This window comes from Cherax quadricarinatus, chromosome 58 (assembly GCF_038502225.1).
Source record: "Cherax quadricarinatus isolate ZL_2023a chromosome 58, ASM3850222v1, whole genome shotgun sequence".
NCBI classification, from domain to species: Eukaryota; Metazoa; Arthropoda; class Malacostraca; order Decapoda; family Parastacidae; genus Cherax; species Cherax quadricarinatus.
In genome coordinates this window covers 13,898,447-13,926,191 of record NC_091349.1, presented here as the reverse complement: position 1 = coordinate 13,926,191, position 27,745 = coordinate 13,898,447, and the positions used below count along the sequence as shown (strand labels likewise).

Genomic DNA, 27,745 nt, shown 5'->3' with positions numbered 1-27,745 from the left:
TAAATGTCACAACAGCCAAGAAGATGATGGGATGGATAATGAAAACTTTCACAAGGGAAATAATGCCAGTGGTAATGCTTTTCAAATAATTTGTGCTCTTTCATTTAGAATATTGTCCTGTGTTGAGAGCTCCATTCAGGGCAGGAGAGATATCAGAGTTAGAACAGATTCAGAGATCATTTATGGACTGCATAGAGCCAATAAAACATTTAAATTACTGGGAATGCCTCAAAGTCCTAAATATGTACACACTGGAGCAGAAAAGAGAGAGAAAGAGACATGATACCTGGAAAGTACTTGAGGGCCTAGTACCAAATCTGCATGCTGCCATAACATACTGGAGTGAGAGATTTGGGGGGAAGTGCAAAATAAACCCAGTGAAAGGATGGGATGCTATGGCCACAGTAACAGAACATTGTATCAGCATCAGTGTCCCCCAGACTTTTCAATGTCTTACCAGAAGATCTTTGAAACACTGCTGGGACAAATGTAGAAGTCTTTGAGAGGAAACCAGACATGTATCTCCAACAGGTAAAAGAGCAACCAGGCTGTAATCGATGTGGGCCTGCGGGCCACTAGCAACCAGCCTGGTTGACCAGGCAAGCACCAGTTAAGCCTGGCCCTAAGGCAGGGAGTAGAACTCTTGAAACTCATCAAAGACACAAAAGATAAAGGGATGTATCTTGTCTCAGTCATGTGTCACAAACGCTTTGAGTCATTACTTGTTAATTTCATTTTTATGCATTAATTACTACTTAAAATTACATTTCAGAATGCTGTAGTACGTTCAGCATATTGGTATTTTTGTTTTAAGATTGTCAGTGCTAGTAGAATGTGGTTGGTGAAAGAAAACTATAAATCTTGTCTTTTTCAGTTGAAAAAGGTGTAAAATGGCATAACATCATAGCTTGAAGACATAATTTTGTGTATGCGCATTTTTCTGGGAGTGCGTGTATAGTTTTTGTCAAATTCTCGAGGTCTTTTATGCAAAATAAAATGAAAAAAAAAATCACTCTGATCCAGGCTTTATTACATTGATTATGTTTTCACACACAAGGACCATATTATGTAAAATTCTTACCTTTCACAATTTTATTCTGCATTTATTTTTATTAGTGAATTTCACACAATTATTTGGCAGATATTTTTAGTGTTTCTTCAGAAGATTTTTGCTATCGAAAGGCATCTGAAGATGATTCTAAATAACATCAGCAAATACAGAAATATTTTTTCTGTAAGTGAAGAGCATGTTAAAAGATTGGGTTATGACCTTTGCAGATTTTTTTTTTATTAAAACTTTTCCCACCAAGGCAGGGTGGTCTGAAAAAGAAAAACTTTAATCATCATTTGCTCCATCACTGTCTTGCCAGAGGCATGTCTACACTACAGTTATAAAACTGCAACACTAACACCCCTCTTTCAGAGTGCAGACACTGTACTTCCGGCCTGCCGGTTTCCCTGAATCCCTTCATAAATGTTACCTTGCTTACACTCCAGCAGCATGTCAAGTTCTAAAAACCATTTGTCTCCATTTGCTCCTATCTAACACGATCATGCATGCTTGCTGGAAGTCCAAGCCCCTCACACACAAAACCTCCTTTACCCCCTCCCTCCAACCTTTCCTAGGCTGACCCTTACCCTGGCTTCCCTCCACTACAGATTTGTATACTCTCTAAGTCATTCTATTTCGTTCCAGCCTCTCTAAATGTCCAAACCATCTCAATAACCTCTCCTTAGCCCTCTGGATAATGGTTTTAGTAATCTCACACCTCCTCCTAATCTCCAAACTATGGATTCTCTACATTATATTCACACCACACATTGCCCTCTGACATGACATCTCCACTGCCTCCAGCCTTCTCCTTGTTGCAACATTCACAACCCATGCCTCACACCCATACAAGAGTGTTGGTATAACTATACTCTCATACATTCCCCTCTTTGCTTTCATGGATAAAGTTCTTTGTCTCTACAGACTCCTCAGTGCACCACTCACCTTTTTCCCCTCGTCAATTCTATGATTCACCTCATCCTTCATAGACCCATCTGCTGACACGTCCACTCCCAAATATCTAAACACATTCACCTCCTCCATACTCTCTCCCTCCAGTCTGATATCCAGTCTTCCATTACCTAATTTTTTTGTTATCCTCATCACCTTACTCTTTCCTATATTCACTTTTAACTTTCTTCTTTTACATACCCTACCAAGCTCATCAACCAACCTCTGCAACTTCTCTTCAGAATCTCTCAAAAGCACAGTGTCATCAGCAAAGAGCAGCTGTGACAGCTCCTATTTTGTGTTAGATTCTTTATCTTTTAACCCAAGCATTCACTTCTCTTACTACTCCATCTTAAAATATATTGAACAACCATGATGACATCACACATCCCTATTTATGGCCTACTTTTACTGGGAAATAGTCCCCCTCTCACCTACACACACTAACCTAAGCCTCACTATTCTCGTAAAAACTTTTCACCGCTTTCAGTAACCTACATTTGCAACGTCTGCTACATCACCCCCTTATCCACCCTATCATATGCCTTTTCCATAGCCATAAATGCCACAAAAACCTCTTTACCCTTATCTAAATACTGTTCACGTATGTGTTTCACATAATCTGTTTAATTAAAGTTATTTTTTATCCTGATATGTGATTTGTACTTCAGGAAGGTTCTGGTGGATAAAAAGTTAGATCAGCCTCTTGGTCTGGCTGTTCATGAAGACTTCCTCTACTGGGTGGACCGGGAATTTAACCAAGTAGAACGTGTTAACAAGTTTTCAGGGCAGCAGAGGGAAAAGGTGCAAGGTCGAATATCTCATCTTTCTGACATCATTGCAGTAACACCCTACTTGTCTCAGGTATGAAAAGTAGGAATTTGCCCAGTACACTGAAGTGGCATTAGAATGGTAATTGCAAATGAAGATTTGCAAGTCTGATTATTGTGTCCCTCCCCATAGATTTGTATGTAATATATGCAGTAGAATTGCATTTAATGTATTTAGTCTTGAAAACTCCTGCATTGACTGACTTTTGGAAAATATGGAGGTTAAAGTCCTGGACAGAGACATGCCAGACAAATGAAATATCGGACAAAAGTCCAAAATTCTGGATTTTGTTCACAGCGATAACTCAACATTTGCCTGGTACAGGCCTGAGCAGCCACGTTCAAGACCTATCTGTTTTCACTGTTCCCTGAGCTGTAGGTCGCCCACACCAGCTTATGCTTGCTCTCTTACACACACTCGTCATTCAGTCTTTAATTTTCCCAGGAAATTAGTATGACTTTTCTTGCTTTTAAAGAAAGTGGTGGTGCCATGAGGAAATGTGAGAATCTCACTATTAAGCAGAAACTTGAACTCATGAAGAAGGTTGAGTCTGGTATCTCTGGCATAGGTTATGAGGAATATGGTGTAAAGAAAGTGTCTGATATTCATAGAAGCAAGGACAAACTTACAGACTATACTCTTAAGTCTAGTATAGATGCAAGTGGAGCTTCACAGCTCCTCTGACTCAGAATAAAAGTTATTCTGAGAATAACAGTTATTCCGGCAACTCAGAATAAAAGTTATTCAAGTTATTCTGAGTCGCCACTATCAGCTGTGGGAGTTTACACCTTGTTTCTCCACCGTGAAAAAGAAAGTAAAATACTGTAAATTAGGTATAGTATTATAAAATTACTATACAGTATAGTACAGTGGACCCCCGGTTAACGATATTTTTTCACTCCAGAAGTATGTTCAGGTGCCAGTACTGACCGAATTTGTTCCCATAAGGAATATTGTGAAGTAGATTAGTCCATTTCAGACCCCCAAACATACACGTACAAACGCACTTACATAAATACACTTACATAATTGGTCGCATTCGGAGGTGATCGTTATGCGGGGGTCCACTGTATTATATTGTAGTATTACACATTACAGTACCCATATTCTTAGTGTCTGTTTGTCTTCTGCATCAGCAGAACAGATCTGCTAGTTCAGAAAACCGGATGATTGTAAAAAACTAATTTTATAATTTGGAAGCTTTGGATACTTAGCAATGTCATACACCCTGTCTCCCTGTTAGTCTTAACTACCTGTTCAGCAAGTGTATATCTGACATTTTCTTCTCTTTTTCTCAAACATACAAGGTAGCAAGTGAATTTATAAACTTCCATTTGTCTTAATAATCTTTTTCCTGTAATGCATATTTTCCAATTTAGAATGTCTAGTGTGAAAAATAATTGTGGGGGCCAATGGTCCCTGAAGTCATCACTAGAAACAAAGACTTCAATGAAATTACTAGAGACCATGATTTGACAGGTTCTGTATAGTGGGTGTAGATATGTATAATAAGAATTTCATGATCAGTAGTCTTATACAACCAGAGGATGAATAAAATAGGTGAGGATGGGAGCTGAAAATCTTAGGCGAACAGGTTAGTTTGGACAGGACAGCTTGATTATATTTTCGAGGATTGAATTAGATAAAATATATTACTTGATTTATAAGTAAAATTTAGCAGCAATCACAGACATCTGACATCTCATTTGGCACATATAATTGCAACATTTTCTAATGCCAGTTATACCATATACAGTGGACCCCCGCATAGCGAACTTAATCCGTGCAAGAGGGCTGGTCGTTATGCGAAATGTTCGCTATGCGAATTAATTTTCCCCATAAGAAATAATGGAAATAAAATTAATCCGTGCAAGACACCCAAAAGTATGAAAAAAAATTTTTTTTACCACAAAAAAATGTTAATTTTAGTACACACAAACTGAAAAAGGCATGCACAATTACATGACACTTACTTTTATTGAAGATCTGGTGATGATTGATGGGATGGGAGGAGGGGAGAGAGAGTGTTAGTGTTTAGAAGGGGAATCCCCTTCCATTAGGACTTGAGGTAGCAAGTCCTTTTCTGGGGTTACTTCCCTTCTTCTTTTAATGCCACTAGGACCAGCTTCAGAGTCACTGGACTTCTTTCGCACAACTTATCTGTCCATAGTGGCCTGTACCTCTCGTTCCTTTATGATTTGTCTAAAGTGGTTCACAACAGTGTCATTGTAACAGTCACCAGCACGGCTTGCAATAGCTGTGTGAGGGTGATTTTCATCAAAAAAGGTTTGCACTTCAAGCCATTTTGCACACATTTCCTTAATCTTTGAAGTAGGCAATTCCTTCAATTTCTCTCTCCCCTCCTTTGAACCAGTTTCCCCAGGTCTGGCCTCTTGCTCTTGAAGTTGATCTATCAGCTCATCAGTGGTTAGTTCTTCATTGTCCTCCTCCACCAACTCTTCCACATCCTCCCCACTAACCTCCAACCCCAAGGACTTCCCCAATTCCACAATTGATTCCTCAACTGGTATACTACTCCTCTCAGGGTTACCCTCAAACCCTTCAAAATCCCTTTTGTCTACACATTCTGGCCACAGTTTCTTCCAAGCAGAGTTCAAGGTTCTCTTAGTCACTCCCTCCCAAGCCTTACCTATAAGGTTTACACAACTGAGGATATTAAAGTGATCCTTCCAAAACTCTTTTAGAGTCAATCCAGTGTCTGTGGTCACTTCAAAGCACTTTTGAAACAGAGCTTTTGTGTACAGTTTCTTGAAGTTGGAAATGACCTGCTGGTCCATGGGCTGCAGGAGAGGAGTGGTATTAGGAGGCAAAAACTTCACCTTAATGAAGCTCATGTCCCCATAAAGTCGCTCTGCCACGTCTGTAGGATGACCAGGGGCATTGTCTAACACCAGGAGGCACTTAAGGTCTAATTTCTTTTCAGTTAGGTAATCTTTCACATTGGGGGCAAATGCATGGTGTAACCAGTTATAGAAAAATTCCCTAGTGACCCATGCCTTACTGTTTGCCCTCCACAGCACACACAAATTATCCTTGAGGACATTCTTTTGCCTGAACGCTCTGGGAGTTTCAGAGTGATACACTAATAAAGGCTTAACTTTGCAATCACCACTAGCATTGGCACACATCAACAAAGTAAGCCTGTCTTTCATAGGCTTATGTCCTGGGAGTGCCTTTTCCTCCTGAGTAATGTAGGTCCTGCTTGGCATTTTCTTCCAGAACAGGCCTGTTTCATCACAATTAAACACTTGTTCAGGTTCCAGTCCTTCAGTTTCTATGTACTCCTTGAATTCATGCACATATTTTTCAGCCGCTTTGTGGTCCGAACTGGCAGCCTCACCATGCCGTATCACACTATGGATGCCACTACGCTTCTTAAATCTCTCAAACCAACCTTTGCTGGCCTTAAATTCACTCACATCATCACTAGTTGCAGGCATTTTTTTAATTAAATCGTCATGCAACTTCCTAGCCTTTTCACATATGATCGCTTGAGAGACGCTATCTCCTGCTAGCTGTTTTTCATTTATCCACACCAATAACAGTCTCTCAACATCTTCCATCACTTGCGATCTTTGTTTCGAAAACACAGTTAAACCTTTGGCAACAACAGCTTCCTTGATTGCTGTTTTCTTGCCCACAATAGAAGCGATGGTTGATTTTGGTTTCTTGTACAACCTGACCAGGTCGGTGATACGTACTCCACTTTCATACTTATCAATGATCTCTTTCTTAATTTCAATGGGTATTCTTACCCTTTGAGGTGTAGGGTTGGCACTAGAAGCTTTCTTGGGGCCCATGGTCACTTATTTTCCACAAACAGCACCGAAAACACTGTAATAATACGAAATATTCCGAGTGTATGCTTGAATGTTACCGCGGAGGCTAGCTGGTAAACAATGGGACGGGCGGCACATGTGAGGCTGGCTGAGGGCCCACATTGGACGCGTCTCGGACGAAGGTCGCTGAGCGGGTTTTTGTCCACTATGCGGGGCAAAATTTTAGCGAACAAAGCGTTCGCTATGCGGATTGTTCGCTATGCAAGGCGTTCGCTATGCGGGGGTCCACTGTATACTAAACTCCAAAAAAAAAAAAAAAAAAAAAAAACCCTACTCAGTGATCAGTCCTCACACCCCATTAAGATAACTGCTGTTGTCTAAAAGAACATGAAAGGAAATAACTACTGGATTTTTTTCACCTATTTCGATTGGAAGTAGGAACCGGCATGGAGAAGAGTAGGTCTTATTTGTTGACATCCTGGTAACCTGATCACAAGTATGTCAACACCCAACTGTTCTTAATAGTGTTAGTTTCAAGTATGTCAACACCCAACTGTTCTTAATAGTGTTAGTTTCAAGTATGTCAACACCCAACTGTTCTTAATAGTATTAGTTTCTCAAAAAAAAAAAAAAAAAAAAAAGTGTGATTTTACTAGTGGGAGCTATATTGTGATATCTAGTTATATATTTATGTAGGTTTTATTCATAAATCAGCAAATACTGGAATATTTGAGGCATGTAAACACTTGACAAGGTCTCTTAAATAATCTCCCAAATTAGAAATAACTAATTATTGGCACCCTGTTACACTTCCAGAATGTTAACTTTTATTTCCACTGTTTCTAATCTGTTCTTCTGAAATGCTTACTGGATAACTAAATTGATGTAAAATATTGATACTTATTGAGGAGGTTAAATGCAAACGAGAAAGATTTCTATACATTACTCCAAATGAAACAGGACCATAGTACAGTGGACCCTCGACTAACGCTATTAATCCGTTCCTGAGAGCTCATCGTTAGTCAGAATTATTGTTAGTCAAGTTAATTTTCCCCATAAGAAATAATGGAAATCAAATTAATCCATGTAGGACACCCCAAAGTATGAAAAAAAATTGTTTTTACCACATGAAATATTAATTTCAATACACACAAACTGAAGAAGACATGCACAGTTACATGACACTTACTTTTATTGAAGATCTGGTGATGATTGATGGGATGGGAGGAGGGGAGAGTGTTGATGGTCTTAGTGTTTAGAAGGGGAATCCCCTTCCATTAGGACTTGAGGTGGCAGGTCCTTTTCCGAGGTTACTTCCCTTTCCTTTAAATCTCTCAAACCAACCTTTGCTGGCCTTAAATTCACTCACATCACCACTAGTTTCTGGCGTTTTTTTTTTTTTAATTAAATCGTCATGCAACTTCCTAGCCTTTTCACATATGATCACTTTAGAGATGTTATCTCCTGCTATCTGTTTTTCGTTTATCCACACCAATAACAGTCTCTCAACATCTTCGAGTACTTGCGATCTCAGTTTCGAAAACATAGTTGCACCTTTGGCAAGAACAGCTTCCTTGATTGCCGTTTTCTTGCCCATAATAGTAGCGATGGTTGATTGGGGTTTTATGTACAACCTGGCCAGCTCGGAGACACGCACTCCACTTTCATACTTAGCAATGATCTCTTTCTTCATATCCATAGTAATTCTCACCCTTTTTGCTGTAGGGTTGGCACTAGAAGCTTTCTTGGGGCCCATGGTGACTTATTTTGCAGGTGCAATCGCTAAAAAGACTGAGATAATATGAAATGTTCCGATTGTATGCTTGGAAGCGACCGCAGTGGCTGGCTGGCTTGTAAACACTGGCCAGAAGTGGACGCGTCTCAGACGGAACGAATAGTGTTGGTCGAGTTTTTTAGCGCTAGTCGAGGCAAAATTTTTGCATTAAAATGTATCGCTAGTCGGATTTATCGTTAATCGATGCCATCGTTGGTCGAGGGTCCACTGTATTGAAGATGTTGGACAGTTTAAATGCAGTAATTTATCTTGTTAATAGATGATGAGAGGTCATCCTTGCCACAATGGGAGTGAGTGTATTATCGTTAATCGATGCCATCGTTGGTCGAGGGTTCACTGTATTGATGATGTTGGACAGTTTAAATGCAGTAATTTATCTTGTTAATAGATGATGAGAGGTCATCCTTGCCACAATGGGAGTGAGTGTAGTCACCTGTGTCTTGAGAGAGATCAGCAACAGCGGTGTGCATGCCCTGAAGGCAAGACTCTGGCAGATGACTTGAAGACGTGCATCAACCCTCCTAGCTGTCAACCTGAAGAGTTTCGCTGCCACTCAGGATCAGTTGATTGCATTCCACTTAAATGGCGGTACGTGCTGCTTCTAATATATACCTGTGCTACATTGATAAAGATAGGTTGCATGAAGTTATTTTAGCACAAATAGGACCAAAAGTAAGCTTGTAGGGTTAAGTTGAGCATAGTAGCGCAAGATAGTCTAAAAGATCTTATATTAATAATTAACAAATGGTTACAGTGTATAGTACAGTATTGTATTATCAGCAAGTAGTTTTATTTAGTAAACTTTGTTGACCGTTTACATTTCTCTTTGATATAACTTTTGTTTATCATTTCTTTTCAGATGTGATGGACAGTCAGAGTGTGAGGACAAGAGTGATGAGCTGAATTGTCCTCTGCCACCTTGTCAGTCTCAGTTTCGCTGTAAAAATAGTCAGTGCATTGGTAAGTGGTTTAATATTTTTAAGCCTGTAGGTGATATGCCTTGCAATATGTATAGCTAAAATTTGTCACTGTTATTCTAAATGCAGCCTGTTACTAATACAACCTAATGCTCGACTTACGAACATCTGGGTTACGAACATTCTCTCCTAAGAACATGGTAATCTCAAACCAGTTAATTTCTTCAAGCTGATTTGCTATACAAACCTTAAAAAAAAAAAAATTGCCAAATTCATTGATATGTTGTATACATTTGTTTCGTGCATGTGTGGGGGAGATCATGTTTGGTAGAGATTGATCAAGAACTATAGATTTGATAATTTCAATTTTATTAAATTTGTATTCTATGTACTTAACAATTCACAAACAGGTGAAATTATTTACAAATATTTATATTGTACATATTAACTGTTTTCTATTTATTCAATAAATGCATTGATATTTTGTTTATATTTATTCATGTGTGGAGAGCTCATATTTGGTAAAGTTTGGACAAGAACTGTATATCTAATAATTTCAGTTTTGTTAAAGCTGAATTATCAGTATTTTTCCTGTAGAGATCTGTTTGCTGATAGTTATGTAGCTCACTTGAGCAGTTGACAGCTGAGTTGTATGTTTATCAGCATGAAACCTCTCAGATATGTACAGTAGACCCCCAGTTTTCATAATTAATCCATTCCAAAAGGTTAGCTGAAATTGAAATGGCTGAGAACCGAAGTAATATTCTCAGTAGTACCAGTTACCAGTAACCAGTTATAAACATTGCATGTTTGTATGCTATGTAATTTTTTTTTTTTTAACAAGTCAGCTGTCTCCCACCGAGGCAGGGTGACCCAAAAAGAAAGAAAATCCCCAAAAAGAAAATACTTTCAGCACCATTCAACACTTTCACCTCATTCACATATAATCACTGTTTTTGCAGAGGTGCTCAGAATACAACAGTTTAGAAACATATACGTAATAAAGATATACAGCATATCCCTCCAAACTGCCAATATCCCAAACCCCTCCTTTAAAGTGCAGGCATTGTACTTCCCATTTCCAGGACTCAAGTCCGGCTATATAAAAATAACCAGTTTCCCTGAATCCCTTCACTAAATATTACCCTGCTCACACTCCAACAGCTCGTCAGATCCCAAATACCATTTTGTCTCCATTCACTCCTATCTAACACGCTCACGCATGCTTGCTGGAAGTCCAAGCCCCTTGCCCACGAAACCTCCTTTACCCCCATCCTCCAACCTTTTTGAAGATGACCCCTACCATGCCTTCCTTCCCCTACAGATTTATACACTATGTCATTCTACTTTGACCCATTCTCTCTAAATGACCAAACCACCTCAACAACCCCTCTTGAGCCCTCTGACTAATACTTTTTTTTAACTCCACACCTTCTCCTAATTTCTGCACTCCGAATTTTCTGAATAATATTTACAACACACATTGCCCTTAGACAGGAGATATCCACTGCCTCCAACCGCCTCCTCGCTGCAGCATTTACAACCCAAGCTTCACACCCATATAAGTGTTAGTACTATTGTACTTTCATACATTCCCTTCCTTGCCTCCATAGATAATGTTTTTTGTCTCCACATATACCTCAATGCACCACTCGCTTTTTTTCCTTCAATTCTATGATTAACCTCATCCTTCATAAATCCATCCGCTGACACGTCAACTCCCAAATTTCTGAAAACATTCAGTTCTTCCATACTTCCCAATTTGATATCCAATTTTTCTTTAGCTAAATCATTTGATACCCTCATCACCTTACTCTTTTCTATGTTCACTTTTACACACACACCCAAACTCGTCCACTAACCTTTGCAATTTTTCTTTAGAATCTCCCGTAAACACAGTATCATCATCTAAAAGTAACTGTGTCAATTCCCATTTTGTATTTGATTCCCCATAATTTAATCCCACCCTTCTCCCGAACACCCTAGCATTTACTTATTTTACAACCCCATCTATAAATATATTAAACAACGATGGTGACATTACACATTCGTGTCTAAGACCTTCTTTTACCGGGAAGTAGTCTCCCTCTCTTCTACACACCCTAACCTGAGGCTCACTATCCTCATAAAAACTCTTTACAGCATTTAGTAACTTACTACCTATTTCATATACTTGCAGCATCTGCCACATTGCTCCCCTATCTACTCTATCATATACCTTTTCTAAATCCTTAAATGCAATAAAAACTTCCCTACCTTTATCTAAATATTGTTCACATATATGCTTCAATGTAAACACTTGATCTACGCATCCCCTACCCACTCTGAAACCTCCTTGGTCATCCACAATCCTACATTCTGTCTTACCTCTACTTCTTTCAATAATAACCCTACCGTACACTTTTCCTGGTATACTCAGTAAACTTATTCCTCTATAATTTTTACAATCTCTTTTGTCCCCCTTCCCTTTATATAAAAGGACTATACATGCTCTCTGCCAATCCCTAGGTACCTTCCCCTCTTTCATACATTTATTAAACAAAAATACCAACCATTCCAGCACTATATCCCCCCTGCCTTTAACATCCTGTCATGATCCCATCAGTTCCAGCTGCTTTACCCCCTTTCAAACTACATAATGCCTCACGCACCTCCCCCACACTCGCATCCTGCTCTTCTTCACTCCTAAAAGATGGTATACCTCCCTGGCCAAGGCATGAAATTACCGCCTCCTTTTCTTCAACATTTAAAAGTTCCTCAAAATATTCTCGCCATCTACCCAATACCTCCATCTCCCTTTCTACTAACTCCCCTACTCTGTTTTTAACTGACAAATCCATTCGTTCCCTAGGCTTTCTTAACTTATTTAACTCACTCCCAAAATTTTTCTTATTTTCATAAAATTTATTGACAATGCCTCTCCTACTCTATCATCTGCTCTCCTTTTGCACTCTCTCACCACTCTCTTCACCTTTCTTTTACTCTCCATATACTCTACTCTTCTTATAACACTTCTGCTTTGTAAAAACCTCTCATAAGCTACCTTTTTCTTTTTTATCACACCCTTTACTTCATCATTCCATCAATCACTCCTCTTTCCTCCTGCACCCACCCTCCTATAACCACAAACTTCTGCCCCACGTTCAAATACTGCATTTTTAAAACTATTCCAACCCTCTTCACCCCCCCCCCCCACTCATACTTGCACCAGCTCTCCTTTCTGCCAATAGTTGCTTATATCTCACCCGAACTTCCTCCTCCCTTAGTTTATACACTTTCATCTCCCTCTTACTTCTTGTTGCCATTTTCCTCTTGTCCCATCTACCTCTAACTCTAACTGTAGCTACAACTAAATAATGATCCGATATATCAGTTGCCCCTCTATAAACGTGAACATCCTGGATCCTATCCTTCAATCTTTTATCCACCAATACATAATCTAACAAACTACTTTCATTACGTGCTATATCGTACCTTGTATATTTATTTATCCTCTTTTTCATAAAATATGTATTACTTATTACCAAACCTCTTTCTACACATAGCTAAATTAAAGGCTCTCCATTTCATTTACCCCTGGCACCCCAAATTTACCTACTACTCCCTCCACAACATTTTTACCCACTTTAGCATTGAAATCCCCAACCACAAGTATTTGCACACTTGGTTCAAAACTCCCCTTGCATTCACTCAACATTTCCCAAAATCTCTGTCTCCTCTACACTTCTCTCTTTTCCAGGTGCACATACGCTTACTATAACCCACTTTTCACATCCAACCTTTATTTTACTCTACATAATCCTTGAATTAATACATTTATAGTCCCTCTTTTCCTGCCATAGCTTATCCTTCAACATTATTGCTACTCCTTCTTTAGCTCTAACTCTCTTTGAAACCCCTGACCTAATCCTATTTATTTCTCCCCACTGAAACTCTCCCACCCCTTTCAGCTTTGTTTCACTTAGTCAGGACATCCAGCTTTTTCTCATTCATAACATCCACAATCATCTCTTTCTTATCATTCGTACAACATCCACGCACATTCAGACATCCCACTTTGACAATTTTATTCTTATTCTTTTTAGTAATTATTACAGGAAAAGGGGATACTAGCCCATTGTTCCCGGCATTTTAGTTGACTTTTACAACACGCATGGCTTACGGAGGAAATATTCTTGTTCCACTTCCCCATGGATATAAAAGGAAAAGTAATAAGAACAAAAACTATTAAGATAAAATCAAAGAAATCTCAGATGAGTGTGTATAAATAAACATGTACATGTATGTGTAGTGTGACCTAAGTGCAAGTAGAAGTAGCAAGACGTACCTGTAATGTTGCATATTTATGAGACAGACAAAAGACACCAGCAGTCCTACCATCATGTTAAACAATTACAGGCTTTCGTTTTACACTCACTTGGCAGGATGGTAGTACCTCCCTGGGTGGTTGCTGTCTACCAACCTACTACCTGTGTAATGTGTTATATAATTTTGAAGAAAATTTTATAGTATATGGATTAATGAAAATGTCTATATTAACCTTAAATAAGACATTTAATGTGCCCTTGAGTGATTATTATTAAACATACATAGTAGTAGATAGTTGGTAGTAGGTTGGTAGACAGCAACCATTCGTGGAGGTACTACCGTCCTAGCAATTGAGTGTACAAAGGAAGCCTGTATTTGTTTTACAAGATGGTAGGATTGTTGGTATCTTTTTTCTGTCTCGTAAACATGCAAAATTTCAGGTACGTCTTGCTACTCCTACTTACACTTAGGTCACACTACACATATATGTACATGTTTATGTATACAAACTCACCTGAGTTTTCTTTGATTTTATCTTAACCCTTTCAGGGTCCAGAGGCCAAATTTCAAAGGATGCACCAGTGTCCAAGAATTTTCAAAAAATAATTTTGTTATTTTTTTCTTATGAAATTGTAGAGAATCCTTTTCTGAAGGTAATAAAACAAAAAGTATGAAATTTGATGGAAAATTGGCGAAATTATGCTCTCGCGAATTTTAAAGTGTCAGCGATATTTACGCATCGGCGATTTTGCGAACTTTGACTCCCATTTTAGGCCAATTACATTATTCAAGTCGACCAAATTCTTAGCTATTTCACTAGTATTACTTCTATTCTATCAATTGAGCACAAGAATTCACCAAGTCAACTGTTTCAACTACAAAATAAAGTGATCGGAAATTGGTAATTTGGCCAATTTAATGCAAAGTTCAAAATATTCCAATTTCAAAATAAGGTCCAGAATAAACAAAGCAGGCATTCCTGGCACTTAACTAACATTTCATCTGTTCATTAGTTACGTTTTCAGGTTTTACTAATGAATTACATTTTTATTTTTTATTCACATAATGAATTTTTATTCAAACCAAAAAATAGAAGATTTGCTGTTATGCATTGGTGAACATATATTAGACCCACCAGCAGGCGTATATTAGACGTGTGAGGTCATTTGTTTACTCTTGAACATCAGCAAAAATTTAACATTTCCACTACTTTGAGCTTAGTTTCAAGCCATTTCCAGTAACAAAGCCAATCAAAATCATCTCTATTTCTGTAATATATCTTCCATTCTATCAAACGAGACCAAGAAAGGAGAGATACTTGAGGTAGATACTTGAAGTGATGTATTGGAAAAGATGTTGGAAGCATGTTTGGCAATAGAGTTGGTGGGGAGGACTATATATCTCTTCTTGGCAGTGTCTTCTCTGGGTGTGTTGAAGATGTTTAATGCCTGCCGTCTGCAGTCTCTGATGAAGTGACGAGGATAGTGGAGTTTAGAAAATACTTGTTCAATTATAGGGCATTCTTCCTCAAGAAACTCATTGCTGCAGATTCTGAGTGCACGCAGGAAGAAGCCTATAATTACACCACATTTAGTTTTGGTGTCGTGGTGAGAGTAGAAGTGGAGAAGATCGTTTTGGTTGGTTGGTTTTCAATAGACTTTAAAATGAAGTTTATTGTCAGCTTTGCAGAGAAAAACATTAAGGAAAGGAAGAGTGTTGTCGACTTCTTCTTCAAGTGTGAACTGGATTGAGGGTTCGACCTGGTTGAGCTTGTCTTGGAGAGCTTGAACGTTGAAGCGCCTGGGAGTTATGAGGAGAGTGTCGTCAACATAACGGAGCCAGGTGACAGTCGAAGGAATAATGGTGGAGAAACGCTCGGCTTCCAGATGTTTCATGTATAAGTTCGACAGGACGGCACTGAGTGGGGAGCCCATGGGTAGACCAAAAGTCTGTTGAAAGAGGTGATTTTCGAAAGAGAAACATGTAAAGCCGACACATAGTTCAACGAGGTCGATGAAATCGCTGGCTGGAATAGGAAGATCAAGTGAATCGTCAATTTTTCTGCGCAGATCTATGGCTTGTGTAGTAGGTACTTTGGTGAATAGGGAAGTTACGTCAAGGCTGGAAAGTTTCTTGTTCCTGATGTTGATGTTGCGAATGCAACGTAACTTCCCAACCAACCAACCAAAACGATCTTCTCCACTTCTACTCTCACCACGACACCAAAACTAAACGTTGTGTAATTATAGGCTTCTTCCTGCGCGCACTCAGAATCTGCAGCAATGAGTTTCTTGAGGAAGAATGCACTATAATTGAACAAGTATTTTCTGAACTCCACTATCCTTGTCACTTCATCAGAGACTGCAGACAGCGGGCATTAAACATCTTCAACACACCCAGAGAAGACACTGCCGAGAAGAGATACATAGTCCTCCCCACCAACTCCATTGCCAAACATGTTTCCAACATCTTTTCCAATACATCACTTCAAGTATCTACCTCCACAACCACGACCATCAAGGACATCACCAGTAGTAGACAGGACAAGCTTCCATCCTCTGCAGGGGTATACATAATCCCTTATAATGACTGCAACAAATTATACGTGGTGCGAAACATCAAGAGACCTCCAAGCACGTATTTCAGAACACCAATACGCAAGCAGGACTGACGATACAAGGAATGCCTGTGTACAACATTGCAATTCACACAACCATTTAATTAACTACAGAAACTCAAGACTTATCGCCACAGAAGACAACACTCAATACCGAAGAATCCTGGAATCATCGCTTATCTCTATAACCAACAATTTCAACCAGAACAATGGCTTCTATAACATAGCTGAACCACTTGCCAAGAAACTTCTTCATCGATATCCCACATAAGAACATAGAACACTGCAGAAGGTCTACTCATAACTTGTCCAATACCCCTGCCAAGCTACCCAAGACTCTATAACCCCACCCGGCAGATCATCAGATGCAGCATTCTCCACCTGACCTCAACATTCTGAACCTGACTATAAATACTCCTGTTCCTTCCACCCCAGGTAGATCTGTTTGTGACTTGAAAAAGCCCACTGTGTGGGTGAAACGTTGTCAATAAAGGATCACATTAAACTGCATATGTGTTTGTTTCCAGGGTTATTATTGAAAGAATTAGAGGTAAGACATAGTGTAGGGTTGCAGATGAGCAAGGAGGCTTTAGAGTGGGTAAGGGCTGTGTAGATGTGAAGAATATATGTGAACAATACGTATTTAGATAAAGGTAGGGAAGTTTTCATTGCATTTATGGATTTAGAAAAGGCTTATGGTAGAGTGGATAGGGGAGCAATGTGGTAGCTGTTGCAAGTGTATAGAATACGTAGTTTTTATGAGGATAGTGAGGCACAGGTTAGGGTGTGTAGGAGAGAGGGAGATTACTTCTCGGTAAAAATAGGTCTTAGACAGAGATGTGTAATGTCACCATGGTTGTTTAATGTATTTATAGATGGGGTTGTAAAAGAAGTAAATGCTAGGGTGTTGGGGAGAGGGGTGGGATTAAATTATGGGGAATCAAATACAAAATGGGAGTTGACACAGTTACTTTTTAGTGATTATACTGTGCTTATGAGAGATTCTTAAGAAAAGTTGCAAAGGTTAGTGAATGAGTTTGGGAGGGTATATAAAGGTAGAAAGTTGAAAGTGAACATAGATAAGAGTAAGGTGATGAGAGCATCAAATGATTTAGATAAAGAAAAATTGGAAAGAGGGAGTATGGAAGAAGCAAATGTTTTCAGATATTTGGGAGCTGACTTGTCAGTGGATGGGTTTATGAAGGATGAGGTTAACCATAGAATTGATGAAGGAAAAAGGTGAGCGCTGCGTTGAGGTATTGGAGGGGACAAAAAACGTCATCCATGGAGGCAAAGAAGGGAATGTATAAGAGTATAGTGGTACCAACACACTTATATGGGTATGAAGCATGGGCTGCAGATGCTACAGCAAGGAGGCAGCTGGAAGCAGTGGAGATGTCCTGTCCAAGGGCAATGTGTGGTGTAAATATTATGCAGAAAATTTTGTGTGTGAAAATTAGGAAGTGTGGAGTTAATAAAAGTATTAGGCAGAGGGCTGAAGAGGGGTTGTTGAGGTGGTTTGATCATTAAGAGAGAATGGATCAAAGTAGAATGATTTGAAGAATGTATAAATCTGTTGGGGAAGGAAAGTGTGGTAGGAGTCATCCTCGAGAAGGTTGGAGGGAGGGGGTAAAGGAGGTTTTGTGGGTGAGGGGCTTGGATTTTCAGCAAGCATGCGTGAGTTGTTAGATAGGATTGAATGGAGACAGATGGTTTTGGGGACCTGACGAGCTGTTGGAGTGTGAGCAGGGTAATATTTAGTGAATGGATTCAGGGAAACCGGTGATTTTTATATGGCCAGACTTGAGTACTGGAAACAGGAAGCACAATGCCTGCACTTTAAAGGAGGAGTTTGGGGTATTGGCAGTTTGGAGGGACTTCTGAACTGTCGTATCTGAGCGCCTTTACAAAGACAGTGATTATATATGAATGAGGTGAAAAGGGTTGAATGATGAAAGTATTTTCTTTATGGGGATTTTTCTCTTTGAGTCACCCTGCCTCAGTGGGAGATGACCGACGTGTTGAAAAAAAAAAATAGCAAATAAACATTGCATGTTTATATGCTGTGTAATGTGTTCTTTATATAATTTTGAAGAAAATATCATAGATGGATTAATGAAAATGTCTATATTAACCCCTTGACTGTCGCAACCCCAAATCCTGAGGTGTCTCCTGGTGTCGCAAAATCCTCCCCCCCCCATTATTTTTTCTATGAAATGATAGAGAATCTTTTCCCTATTGTAATGACACCAAAAGAACGAAATTTGATGGAAAACTGACGGAATTACGCTCTCGTGAAGTTAGTGACCTCAGCGATATTTATGAATCGGCGATTTCCCCCACTTTGAGCCCTATTTTGGCTAATTCCAATGTTCCAGTTGACCAAACTCATAGCTATTTCTTTAGAACTCCATTTTTTCTATCGATTGAGTACAAGAAACTGCCCATTTACTGATTTCAACTACCCAGTAACGTGGTCAGAAATTTGCAATTTGGCCAATTTCACGAAAATTAAAAAATATGACAATTTCAAAATAGGGTCCAGAATGAACAATGCAAACATTCCTGGCTCTAAAATAACATTTTCTTTGTTCATCAGTCACGTCTCCAAGCTCCTTTGATATTACTCTTGCTTTCTATTTTGAATTTTTATTCAAACAAAAAATAGAAGATTTACTGTTATGCAGACTACTGCAATATTGTAATAATTGTATAAATAATGTCAACCCATTCATGACTGCATATTAGAATGGTTAGTTTCACATTTATTAGAAAATGACATCATTTGTTTTCTTTTGAACATCAAAAATCAAACATTTCCCCTTACTTTGAGCTCCATTTGAAAGTTCTTTTCATAGTAAAACCAATCAAAATCACCTCTGTTTCTATAATATGTTTTCCATTCTGTCAAATGAGACCAAGAAAATGAAAATACAACCATGAATACTGTACGAAAATAGACCACAAAGTCAGCATTTTAATTTAAAAAAATGGTCGGAGTTTTTTTTTATCATCATGCACTGCGTGCTGCAGGATTTTTTATATGGTGCACACTGACCACACAGACCCATTGTCTCACATGTGGGCCTGCCAGCTTTCTCCTGCTTGATTTGAAGCTGCTAGAATTTATAAGTATATATACGCCAAACACGGTGGCTCGTAAGACGTAGATATATGACCGAAAGAGTCAAAGGGTTAATGTAAAATAAGACATTTTAATGTGCCCAAGAGTGATTATTTTATTATTACATATTAGTATTATTACTATGGCATTAAGACTAGAGGACACTCTTAGTGAACAAGTAACAAAGGCATGTTTATATGCTATGTAATGTGTTTCTTATATAATTTTGATGAAAATATCATAGATGGATTAATGAAAATGTCTATATTAATGTAAAATAAGACATTAATGTGCCCAAGAGTGAGTCCCGAATGTACGAGCGGCCCAGGCATATGCGTCTGGTACCAACAATTTCCGAGTGGATGTATGAAACCCAGGGGGAAATTTCACTGAAAAAAGTGCTCGAAATCTGAATTGTACGATTTCTTCACCGGCTGAAAACCTGGGGTCCACTGTATGTGTATTCATATTATGCAATCATATTGTTCTTTGTGCAAATATCTTATGTCTAATGGTGACAAGGAAAATTTTTATTTCTTTTTTATTATTAACACATTGGCAGTTTCCCACTAAGCAGGGTGGTCTAAATAAGAAAAACTTTCATCATTCACTCCATCACTGTCTTGCCAGAAGCGTGCTTACACTAATTATAAAACTGCAACACTAACACTCCTCCTTCAGAGTGCAGGGACTGTACTTCCCATCTCCAGGACTCGAGTCCAGCCTGCCAGTTTCTCTGAATCCTTTCACAAATGTTACCTTACTCACCCTCCAAAAGCATGTCAAGTCCTAAAAACCATTTGTCTCCATTTGCTCCTATCTAACACGCTCATGCATGCTTGCTGGAAGTCCAAGCCCCTCACACACAAAACCTCCTTTACCCCGTCCCTCCAACCTTTCCTAGGCCGACCCCTACCCCGCCTTCCCTCCACTACAGATTTATACACTCGCGAAGTCATTCATTCTATTTTGTTATACCTAAAATTTTCTTTCTCTTGCATGTTGATTTAGAAATGGTAGAGATGTTTTATGTAGCTCAGCGAACAGTAGACTGCTGCGTGTTGTCTGCACAGCTGACACCATCATGTTTCACCAGTTTTATCATTTATAATAGTGAAAATGAAGCACAGTGGACCCCTGCCTTACGAATGCATCGCGTTACGTTAAATCCGCCATACGAAGCATTTAAACGCAAAAATTTTGCCTTGCGTCACGATAAAAAACTCGCCTCACGTGATTCGTCCGGGGCGCATCCCACGTGTGGGCTCAGCGCCAGTGTTTACAAGCCAGTCAGTGCGGTCGCATCTATGCATACATTCGGCACATTTCACATTATCACAGTGTTTTTAGTGCTTGTAACTGCAAAATAAGTCACCATGGACTCCAAGAAAGCTTCTAGTGCCATCCCTGTGGTAAAAAGAGTGAGAATTAGTATGGAATTGAAAAAAAGAGATTAAGGAAATGTGTGCAAAGTGGGTTGAACTGCAAACCTTTACGGATGAAACACAGCTACTGCAAGCCGTGTTGGCAACCTGTACAATGACAATGTTATGGCCCATTTTAGGAAAGTCTTGAAGGAACGGGAGATACAGAGCTCTACGGACAGATTTGTTGTGCGATAGAGGTCCAGTGACTCTCAAGCTGGTCCTAGTGCCATTAAAAGAAGAAGGGAAGTAACCCCGGAGAAGGACTTGCTACCTCAAGTCCTAATGGAAGGGGATTCCCCTTCTAAACAATAACTTCCACACTCTCCCCTCCTCCCATTCCATCAATCATCACCAGATCTTCAATAAAGATAAGTGTCATGCATTCTATTCTTAGTAGAGTAGTAATTGTGCATGTCTTCTTCAGTTTGTGTGTATTAAAATTAATATTTCATGTGGTAAAAAAAAAATTTTTTTTTCATACTTTGGGGTGCCAGGAATGGATTAATTTGATTTCCATTATTTCTTATGGGGAAAATTAATTCGGCTAACGATAATTTTGGCTTAAGATGAGCTCTCAGGAATGGATTAATATTGTAAGGCAGGGGTCCACTGTATTTATCATACCTTAAATTCCTTGTTTTATTGTTTGGTGATAAAGAAATGTTTGGAAAGGTTGTATGACAAGTGAGCAGTAGACAGGTGTGTGTGCTTTGTTTATCATCTGACACCATACATACATTTGATCAGCTGACCCACCAAACATTTCACTATACAATTTTCTTGCTTATAATTATAATAGATACAAGGAAGTACAGTGGTACCTTGACTTACGAGTGCCCCAACTTATGAGTTTTCCAAGTTACGAGCCGTCGCTCATTCGATTTTTTGCTTTGAGTTGTGAGCCAAAATTCGAGTTACGAGCGAGCTTCAGATATGCTGCCGCTCACAGGAGATGTAAATATTATGACTACTAAGCAGTAGTCATATTGCCATCAGCTTATACTCAACACCACTATATAATTTTCTCATAATAGATACAAGCAAGTATTTTATCATACCTTAAGTTCCATGGCCTATCCTCTCTGTCTCCCGAGGCATGGGTGTGAAGCTTGGGTTGTGAATGTTGCAGTGAGAAGGGTGGAGGCAGTGGAGATGTCATGTCTGAGGGTAATATGTGATGTAAATATTATGCAGAGAACTTGTAGCTTGGAGTTGAGAAGGAAGTGTGGAGTTACTAGAAGTATTATGCAGAGGGTTGAGGAGGGGCTGGTGAAGTGGTTTGGACATTTAGAGAGGTTGGAGCAAAATTGGATGACTTGGAGCTTTTTTAAATCTGTATTGGAGGGAGGGAGTAGAGGCAAATGGTTTTTGGGACTTGGCAAGCTGTTGGAGTGTGAGCAAGGTAACATTTTATGAAAGGATTAAGGGAAACCAGTTAGCCAGACTTAAGTCCTGGAGGTGGGATGTACAGTGCCTACACTGGGAAGGAGGGGTGGGAATATTTGCAATTTGGAGGGGCATCTGAACAGTAGTATCTTCATGCCTCTGGCAAGACAGTGATAGAGTGAATGGTGGTGAAAGTGTTTCTTTTTCAGGTCACCCTACCTTGGTGGGAGATGGCCAGTGTATTAAAAAAAATTAACATTCTAATGAAAACATTTTAAGTAAATATGCATTATGAGAGGCCTCTGTGTGAGGTTGGGTGGAGGGGTTGTTGTTTTTATTTATTTTGTGTGTGCATTTATTATTATTTATTTTATATATATACATGTTAACCTCCAGGGTTTGTTACCTGGACCTCAGCAATGAGAGTGGCTACTCTCACCGCTGGGCAACGTGACCAGTGCATCTTTATGTTGTGTATCTTTATACGTATATGCTTCTAAACTGTTGTATTCTGAGCACCTCTGCAAAAACAGTGATAATGTGTGAGTGTGGTGAAAGTGTTGAATGATGATGAAAGTATTTTCTTTTTGGGGATTTTCTTTCTTTTTTGGGTCACCCTGCCTCGGTGGGAGACGGCCGACTTGTTGAAAATAAATAAATATATATATATATATATATATATATATATACTATATATATATATATATACACACACACACACACACACACACACACACACACACACACACACACACACACACACACGGGCAACAGTAACAACGGGAAGACCAGAACAAGCCCCTGGTTCACCCGACGGTGTAAGGAAGCAAAAACAAAGTGCAATAGAGAATGGAAAAAGTACAGAAGGCAGAGAACACACGAAAATAGGGAGATCAGTCGCAGAGCCAGGAATGAGTACGCACAGGTAAGGAGGGAGGCCCAGCGACAGTATGAAAATGACATAGCATCGAGAATCAAGACAGACCCGAAACTGTTGTATAGCCACATCAGGAGGAAGACAACAGTCAAAGACCAGGTGATCAGATTAAGGACAGAAGGTGGAGAACTCACAAGAAATGATCAGGAGGTATGTGAGGAGATTTAAGGAAGTTTTTACAGTAGAGACAGGAAGGGCTGTGGGAAGACAGAACAGAAGGGAACATCAAGAGGGAATATACCAACAAGTGTTGGATGACATACGAACAACTGAGGAGGAGGTGAAGAAGCTCTTAAGTGACCTTGACACCTCAAAGGCGATGGGACCGGACAACATCTCCCCATGGGTCCTTAGAGAAGGAGCAGAGATGCTGTGTGTGCCTCTAACCACAATCTTAACACATCCCTTGAAACTGGGCAACTACCTGAGAAATGGAAGACAGCTAATGTAGTCCCCATATTTAAGAAAGGAAACAGAAACGAGGCACTAAACTACAGACCTGTGTCTCTGACATGTATTGTGTGCAAAGTCATGGAGAAGATTATCAGGAGGAGAGTGGTCGAACACCTGGAAAGGAACAAGATTATAAATGAAAACCAGCATGGGTTCATGGAAGGCAAATCTTGTATCACAAACCTCCTGGAGTTTTATGACAAGGTAACAGAAGTAAGACATGAGAGAGAGGGTTGGGTAGATTGCGTTTTCCTAGACTGCAGGAAGGCCTTTGACACAGTTCCCCACAAGAGATTAGTGCAGAAGCTGGAGGATCAGGCACACGTAAAAGGAAGGGCACTGCAATGGATAAGGGAATACCTGACAGGGAGGCAGCAACGAGTCATGGTACGTGAAGAGGTATCACAGTGGGCGCCTGTTACGAGCGGGGTCCCACAGGGGTCAGTTCTAGGACCAGTGCTATTTTTGATATATGTGAACGACATGATGGAAGGAATAGACTCTGAAGTGTCCCTGTTCGCAGATGACGTGAAGTTGATGAGAAGAATTAAATCGGACGAGGATGAGGCAGGACTGCAAAGAGACCTGGAGAGGCTGGACATGTGGTCCAGTAACTGGCTTCTCGAATTCAATCCAGCCAAATGCAAAGTCATGAAGATTGGGGAGGGGCAAAGAAGACCGCAGACAGAGTATAGGCTAGGTGGACAAAGACTACAGACCTCACTCAGGGAGAAAGACCTTGGGGTGACCATAACACCGAGCACATCACCGGAGGCACACATCAACCAAATAACCGCTGCAGCATACGGGCGCCTGGCAAACCTGAGAATAGCGTTCCGATACCTTAATAAGGAATCGTTCAAGACACTGTACACTGTGTATGTTAGGCCCATACTGGAGTATGCAGCACCAGTCTGGAACCCACACCTGGTCAAGCACGTCAAGAAGTTAGAGAAAGTACAAAGGTTTGCAACAAGGCTAGTCCCAGAGCTCAAGGGAATGTCGTACGAGGAAAGGTTAAGGGAAATCGGACTGACGACACTGGAGGACAGAAGGGTCAGGGGAGACATGATAACGACATACAAGATACTGCGGGGAATAGACAAGGTGGACAGAGATAGGATGTTCCAGAGAGGGGACACAGGGACAACTGGAACCTGAAGACTCAGACGAGTCACAGGGACGTTAGGAAGTATTTCTTCAGTCATAGAGTTGTCAGCAAGTGGAATAGCCTAGCAAGTGAAGTAGTGGAGGCAGGAACCATACATAGTTTTAAGAAGAGGTATGACAAAGCTCAGGAAGCAGAGAGAGAGAGGATCCAGTAGCGATCAGTGAAGAGGCGGGGCCAGGAGCTGAGTCTCGACCCCTGCAACCACAATTAGGTGAATTAGGTGAGTACACACACACACACACACACACACACACACACACACACACACACACACACACACACACACACACATACACACATACACATGTTGTGCCATATAGGTAAAACTTGCAATTTTGGCTTAAATTTGTGTATGCAGTAATTTTGCAAAAATCATTCTGAACCTAATGAAAAAAATATATTTCACTGTTTGTTTATTAAATTATTGTAAACTTATTTAAAATATATTTAGTTGGATTAGGCTAAATTAAATTGTGCTTGTTATAATAAGGTTAGGTAAGTATACACAAATAAGCCACACACACAAGAGAGGAGCTTACGACGACATTTCGGTCCGACTTGGACCATTTACAAAGTCCATTTATGGTCCAAGTCAGACCGAAACGTCGTCGTAAGCTCCTCTCTTCTATGTGCAGATTATTTGTGTATTGTTCCAGTCAGGGTATTGTGCCTTTTTTTTGTTATTTAAGGTTAGGTAAGTTTTCTAAGATTCTTTTGGTACAAAATTATTAATTTTTACGTTAACATAAATGGAAAAAAGAAAGGACTTAATTTTAAAAGAGTTCTTACTAATTGACCAGTTTTACCTATACAGCATGACATACATAGATTTCTTTTTTCTTCTTCTTTTTTTTTTTTTTCAGAAAAATCTCAGATTTGTGATGGTAAAAGACAGTGCAGTGATGGAAGTGATGAAGTAGGGTGCTGTGGTGAGGGTCAAGTTATGTGCGTGTCAACAGGACAGTGTGTGGATACTGCTGTGCACTGTACTGGAGGTCGTCGCCCATGTCCTGATAACCCTGATCATGCCCTATGCTCCACCTGGGTGACAGATCCTCCAGATGTAAATGGAGCTGCCAGTAAAGCTCCATATATTGTGGGAGTAGTGGTATCTGTGGTAGTGCTAGTGTGTGTCGTGGCCTTGGTGGTATATTATCAACGGAGACCATCTCTCTTGGATGATCATGAACTAGAACCTCATCCCAAGCCATCTCAACCCAGACAGTATAAGATAGTGATGACTTCTTGGGGTAAAAGTTACTCATCAGTTCCAGGTGAACCTCCACAGAGAGATCCCCACTTGACCATTGGTGTTGGTGGTCCCTCAGTACCTGGGATGTGTAGAGGCATAATTAATCGGGGTGCAGTGGCCAGAGGGATGTTTGATCCTGCTCCAGTAACAGGGGCATCATCATCTTCCTCTTCTATGACTCACTATCCCAGAGAAACACTTAATCCTCCGCCCACTCCTGTAGCAGAGAATAGAGGTCGGTGTCAGGAAACCCACTGTTGCTGCAATTTACACCACATCCCATCCTCAAATTTCCATTCCTACCGCCACTATAAGGCTCGTAACAGGCCACCCCCTCCTACCCCATGCTCTACAGATGTTTGTGATTCAGACATTTACTCGTCGGCAGTGTCCCCACGTAGAACCCATTGTTACACTCCAGGTTCTACCACATATTACTCCTCCCCACCCATGACAGATTATGATTCAGATCCACACCCACCGCCTCCCACCCCACAAATGCAATATATGTGTGACCTCACGTCCTGTCCCCCTACTTCTTGTCCACCCTCACCATCCACGGAACGTTCCTACTGCACTCGTGCCCCGTGCCCTCCTCCACCCTCCCCAATAGCATCTGACTGAAGCGCCTCATTTGTAGTTTGTACTTGTAAATAAAAACTGCTTCACAGTCACTGTTAAAGCAATTTATATTGTTATACCTGTTTAATGTCCTCATTTAGTTTCTATGGAGTTGTTACCTTCACTCAGGGGAATTGTTAGACAAGCCTCCTGTTTGATTGACTGAGTCAGGGAGCATAAACTGTAATTTTTATTATAAATCATTCATTTAATAAGTACATGGAAAGTACAAAGCAATTAACATATGTAGTTCAGTTACTGCTGCTTGCCTTTTAAATGTGATACTTGGCTTCCACCTGGCAGCCTGGATGGATTGCCAGTTTGTAACTTTGAGAGCAAAAAGTTAGGTGTCAGGTGCAAATTATTGGCATGGCAAGGAAAGGGTCATTGTGGTGGAGGTTCTTCACTGCCATGTTATTTACATTGTCATTTAAAATTTCAGAATTTTTTTTGGCAAACTTGTAATTTCCTCTCCCAGGATCCTTCCCTGCCCTTGGGTCATATTTTTTTAACTGTGGACAATTTGGGAAATGGATGCTTCATACAGTCTGGCTTTATAGAATGTATAACTTTTTATTAAAGAATAATACCATTGACAAATCCTGAATTTCAGAAGTCTGGCGTCTTTGGAGCCAGGAATCTCGGCAGCACCAGACCCGTCATTCCCATAATTGTAATACCCACCTTTTGTATGCATGGTGCACTCTCCAGCAGTGTTTTGTATCCATACCCATCTGCTCACTTTTGTAAGACAAATACCACAAGTGGCTTATATTTTGTATTATTTCTTTCATGTAATATTTTAACTTAAGAAGCATGGCTGGAATGCATTATCAGTTAAACTATCATTTTGTAGTTTTTTTCACACACACACACACACACACACACACACACACACACACACACACATGGGGCCAGGAGCTTGGACTTGACCCCTGCAACCTCAACTAGGTGAGTACACACACTCACTCTCACACACTCTGTCTGTCTCTCTCTCAACGTACCAGCCGTATCCCACTGAGGTGGGGTGGCCCAAAAGAAAAAATGAAAGATATACATATATTACACATGCATATATACATTATGCAAATCACAAACAGGCGA

At 39.9% G+C, this 27,745-nt stretch overlaps 1 protein-coding gene across 2 annotated transcripts in view; it reads left to right on the top strand.

Annotated features, from left to right (window-relative positions):
* arr (low-density lipoprotein receptor-related protein 6) overlaps positions 1–27,709 on the top strand; it is a 172,474-nt gene extending 144,765 nt beyond the window's left edge. The window contains exons 20-23 of one of the 2 annotated variants that reach the window (XM_053790208.2): positions 2,674–2,866; positions 8,817–9,016; positions 9,288–9,388; positions 25,632–27,709. In XM_053790208.2, coding sequence (XP_053646183.1) covers positions 2,674–2,866; positions 8,817–9,016; positions 9,288–9,388; positions 25,632–26,644 — 1,507 coding nt within the window. In that variant the 3' untranslated portion in view covers positions 26,645–27,709. The remainder of the gene's footprint in view (positions 1–2,673; positions 2,867–8,816; positions 9,017–9,287; positions 9,389–25,631) is intronic. The other variant, XM_053790209.2, reaches the window with a different exon arrangement.
* Positions 27,710–27,745: the final 36 nt, after the last annotated feature.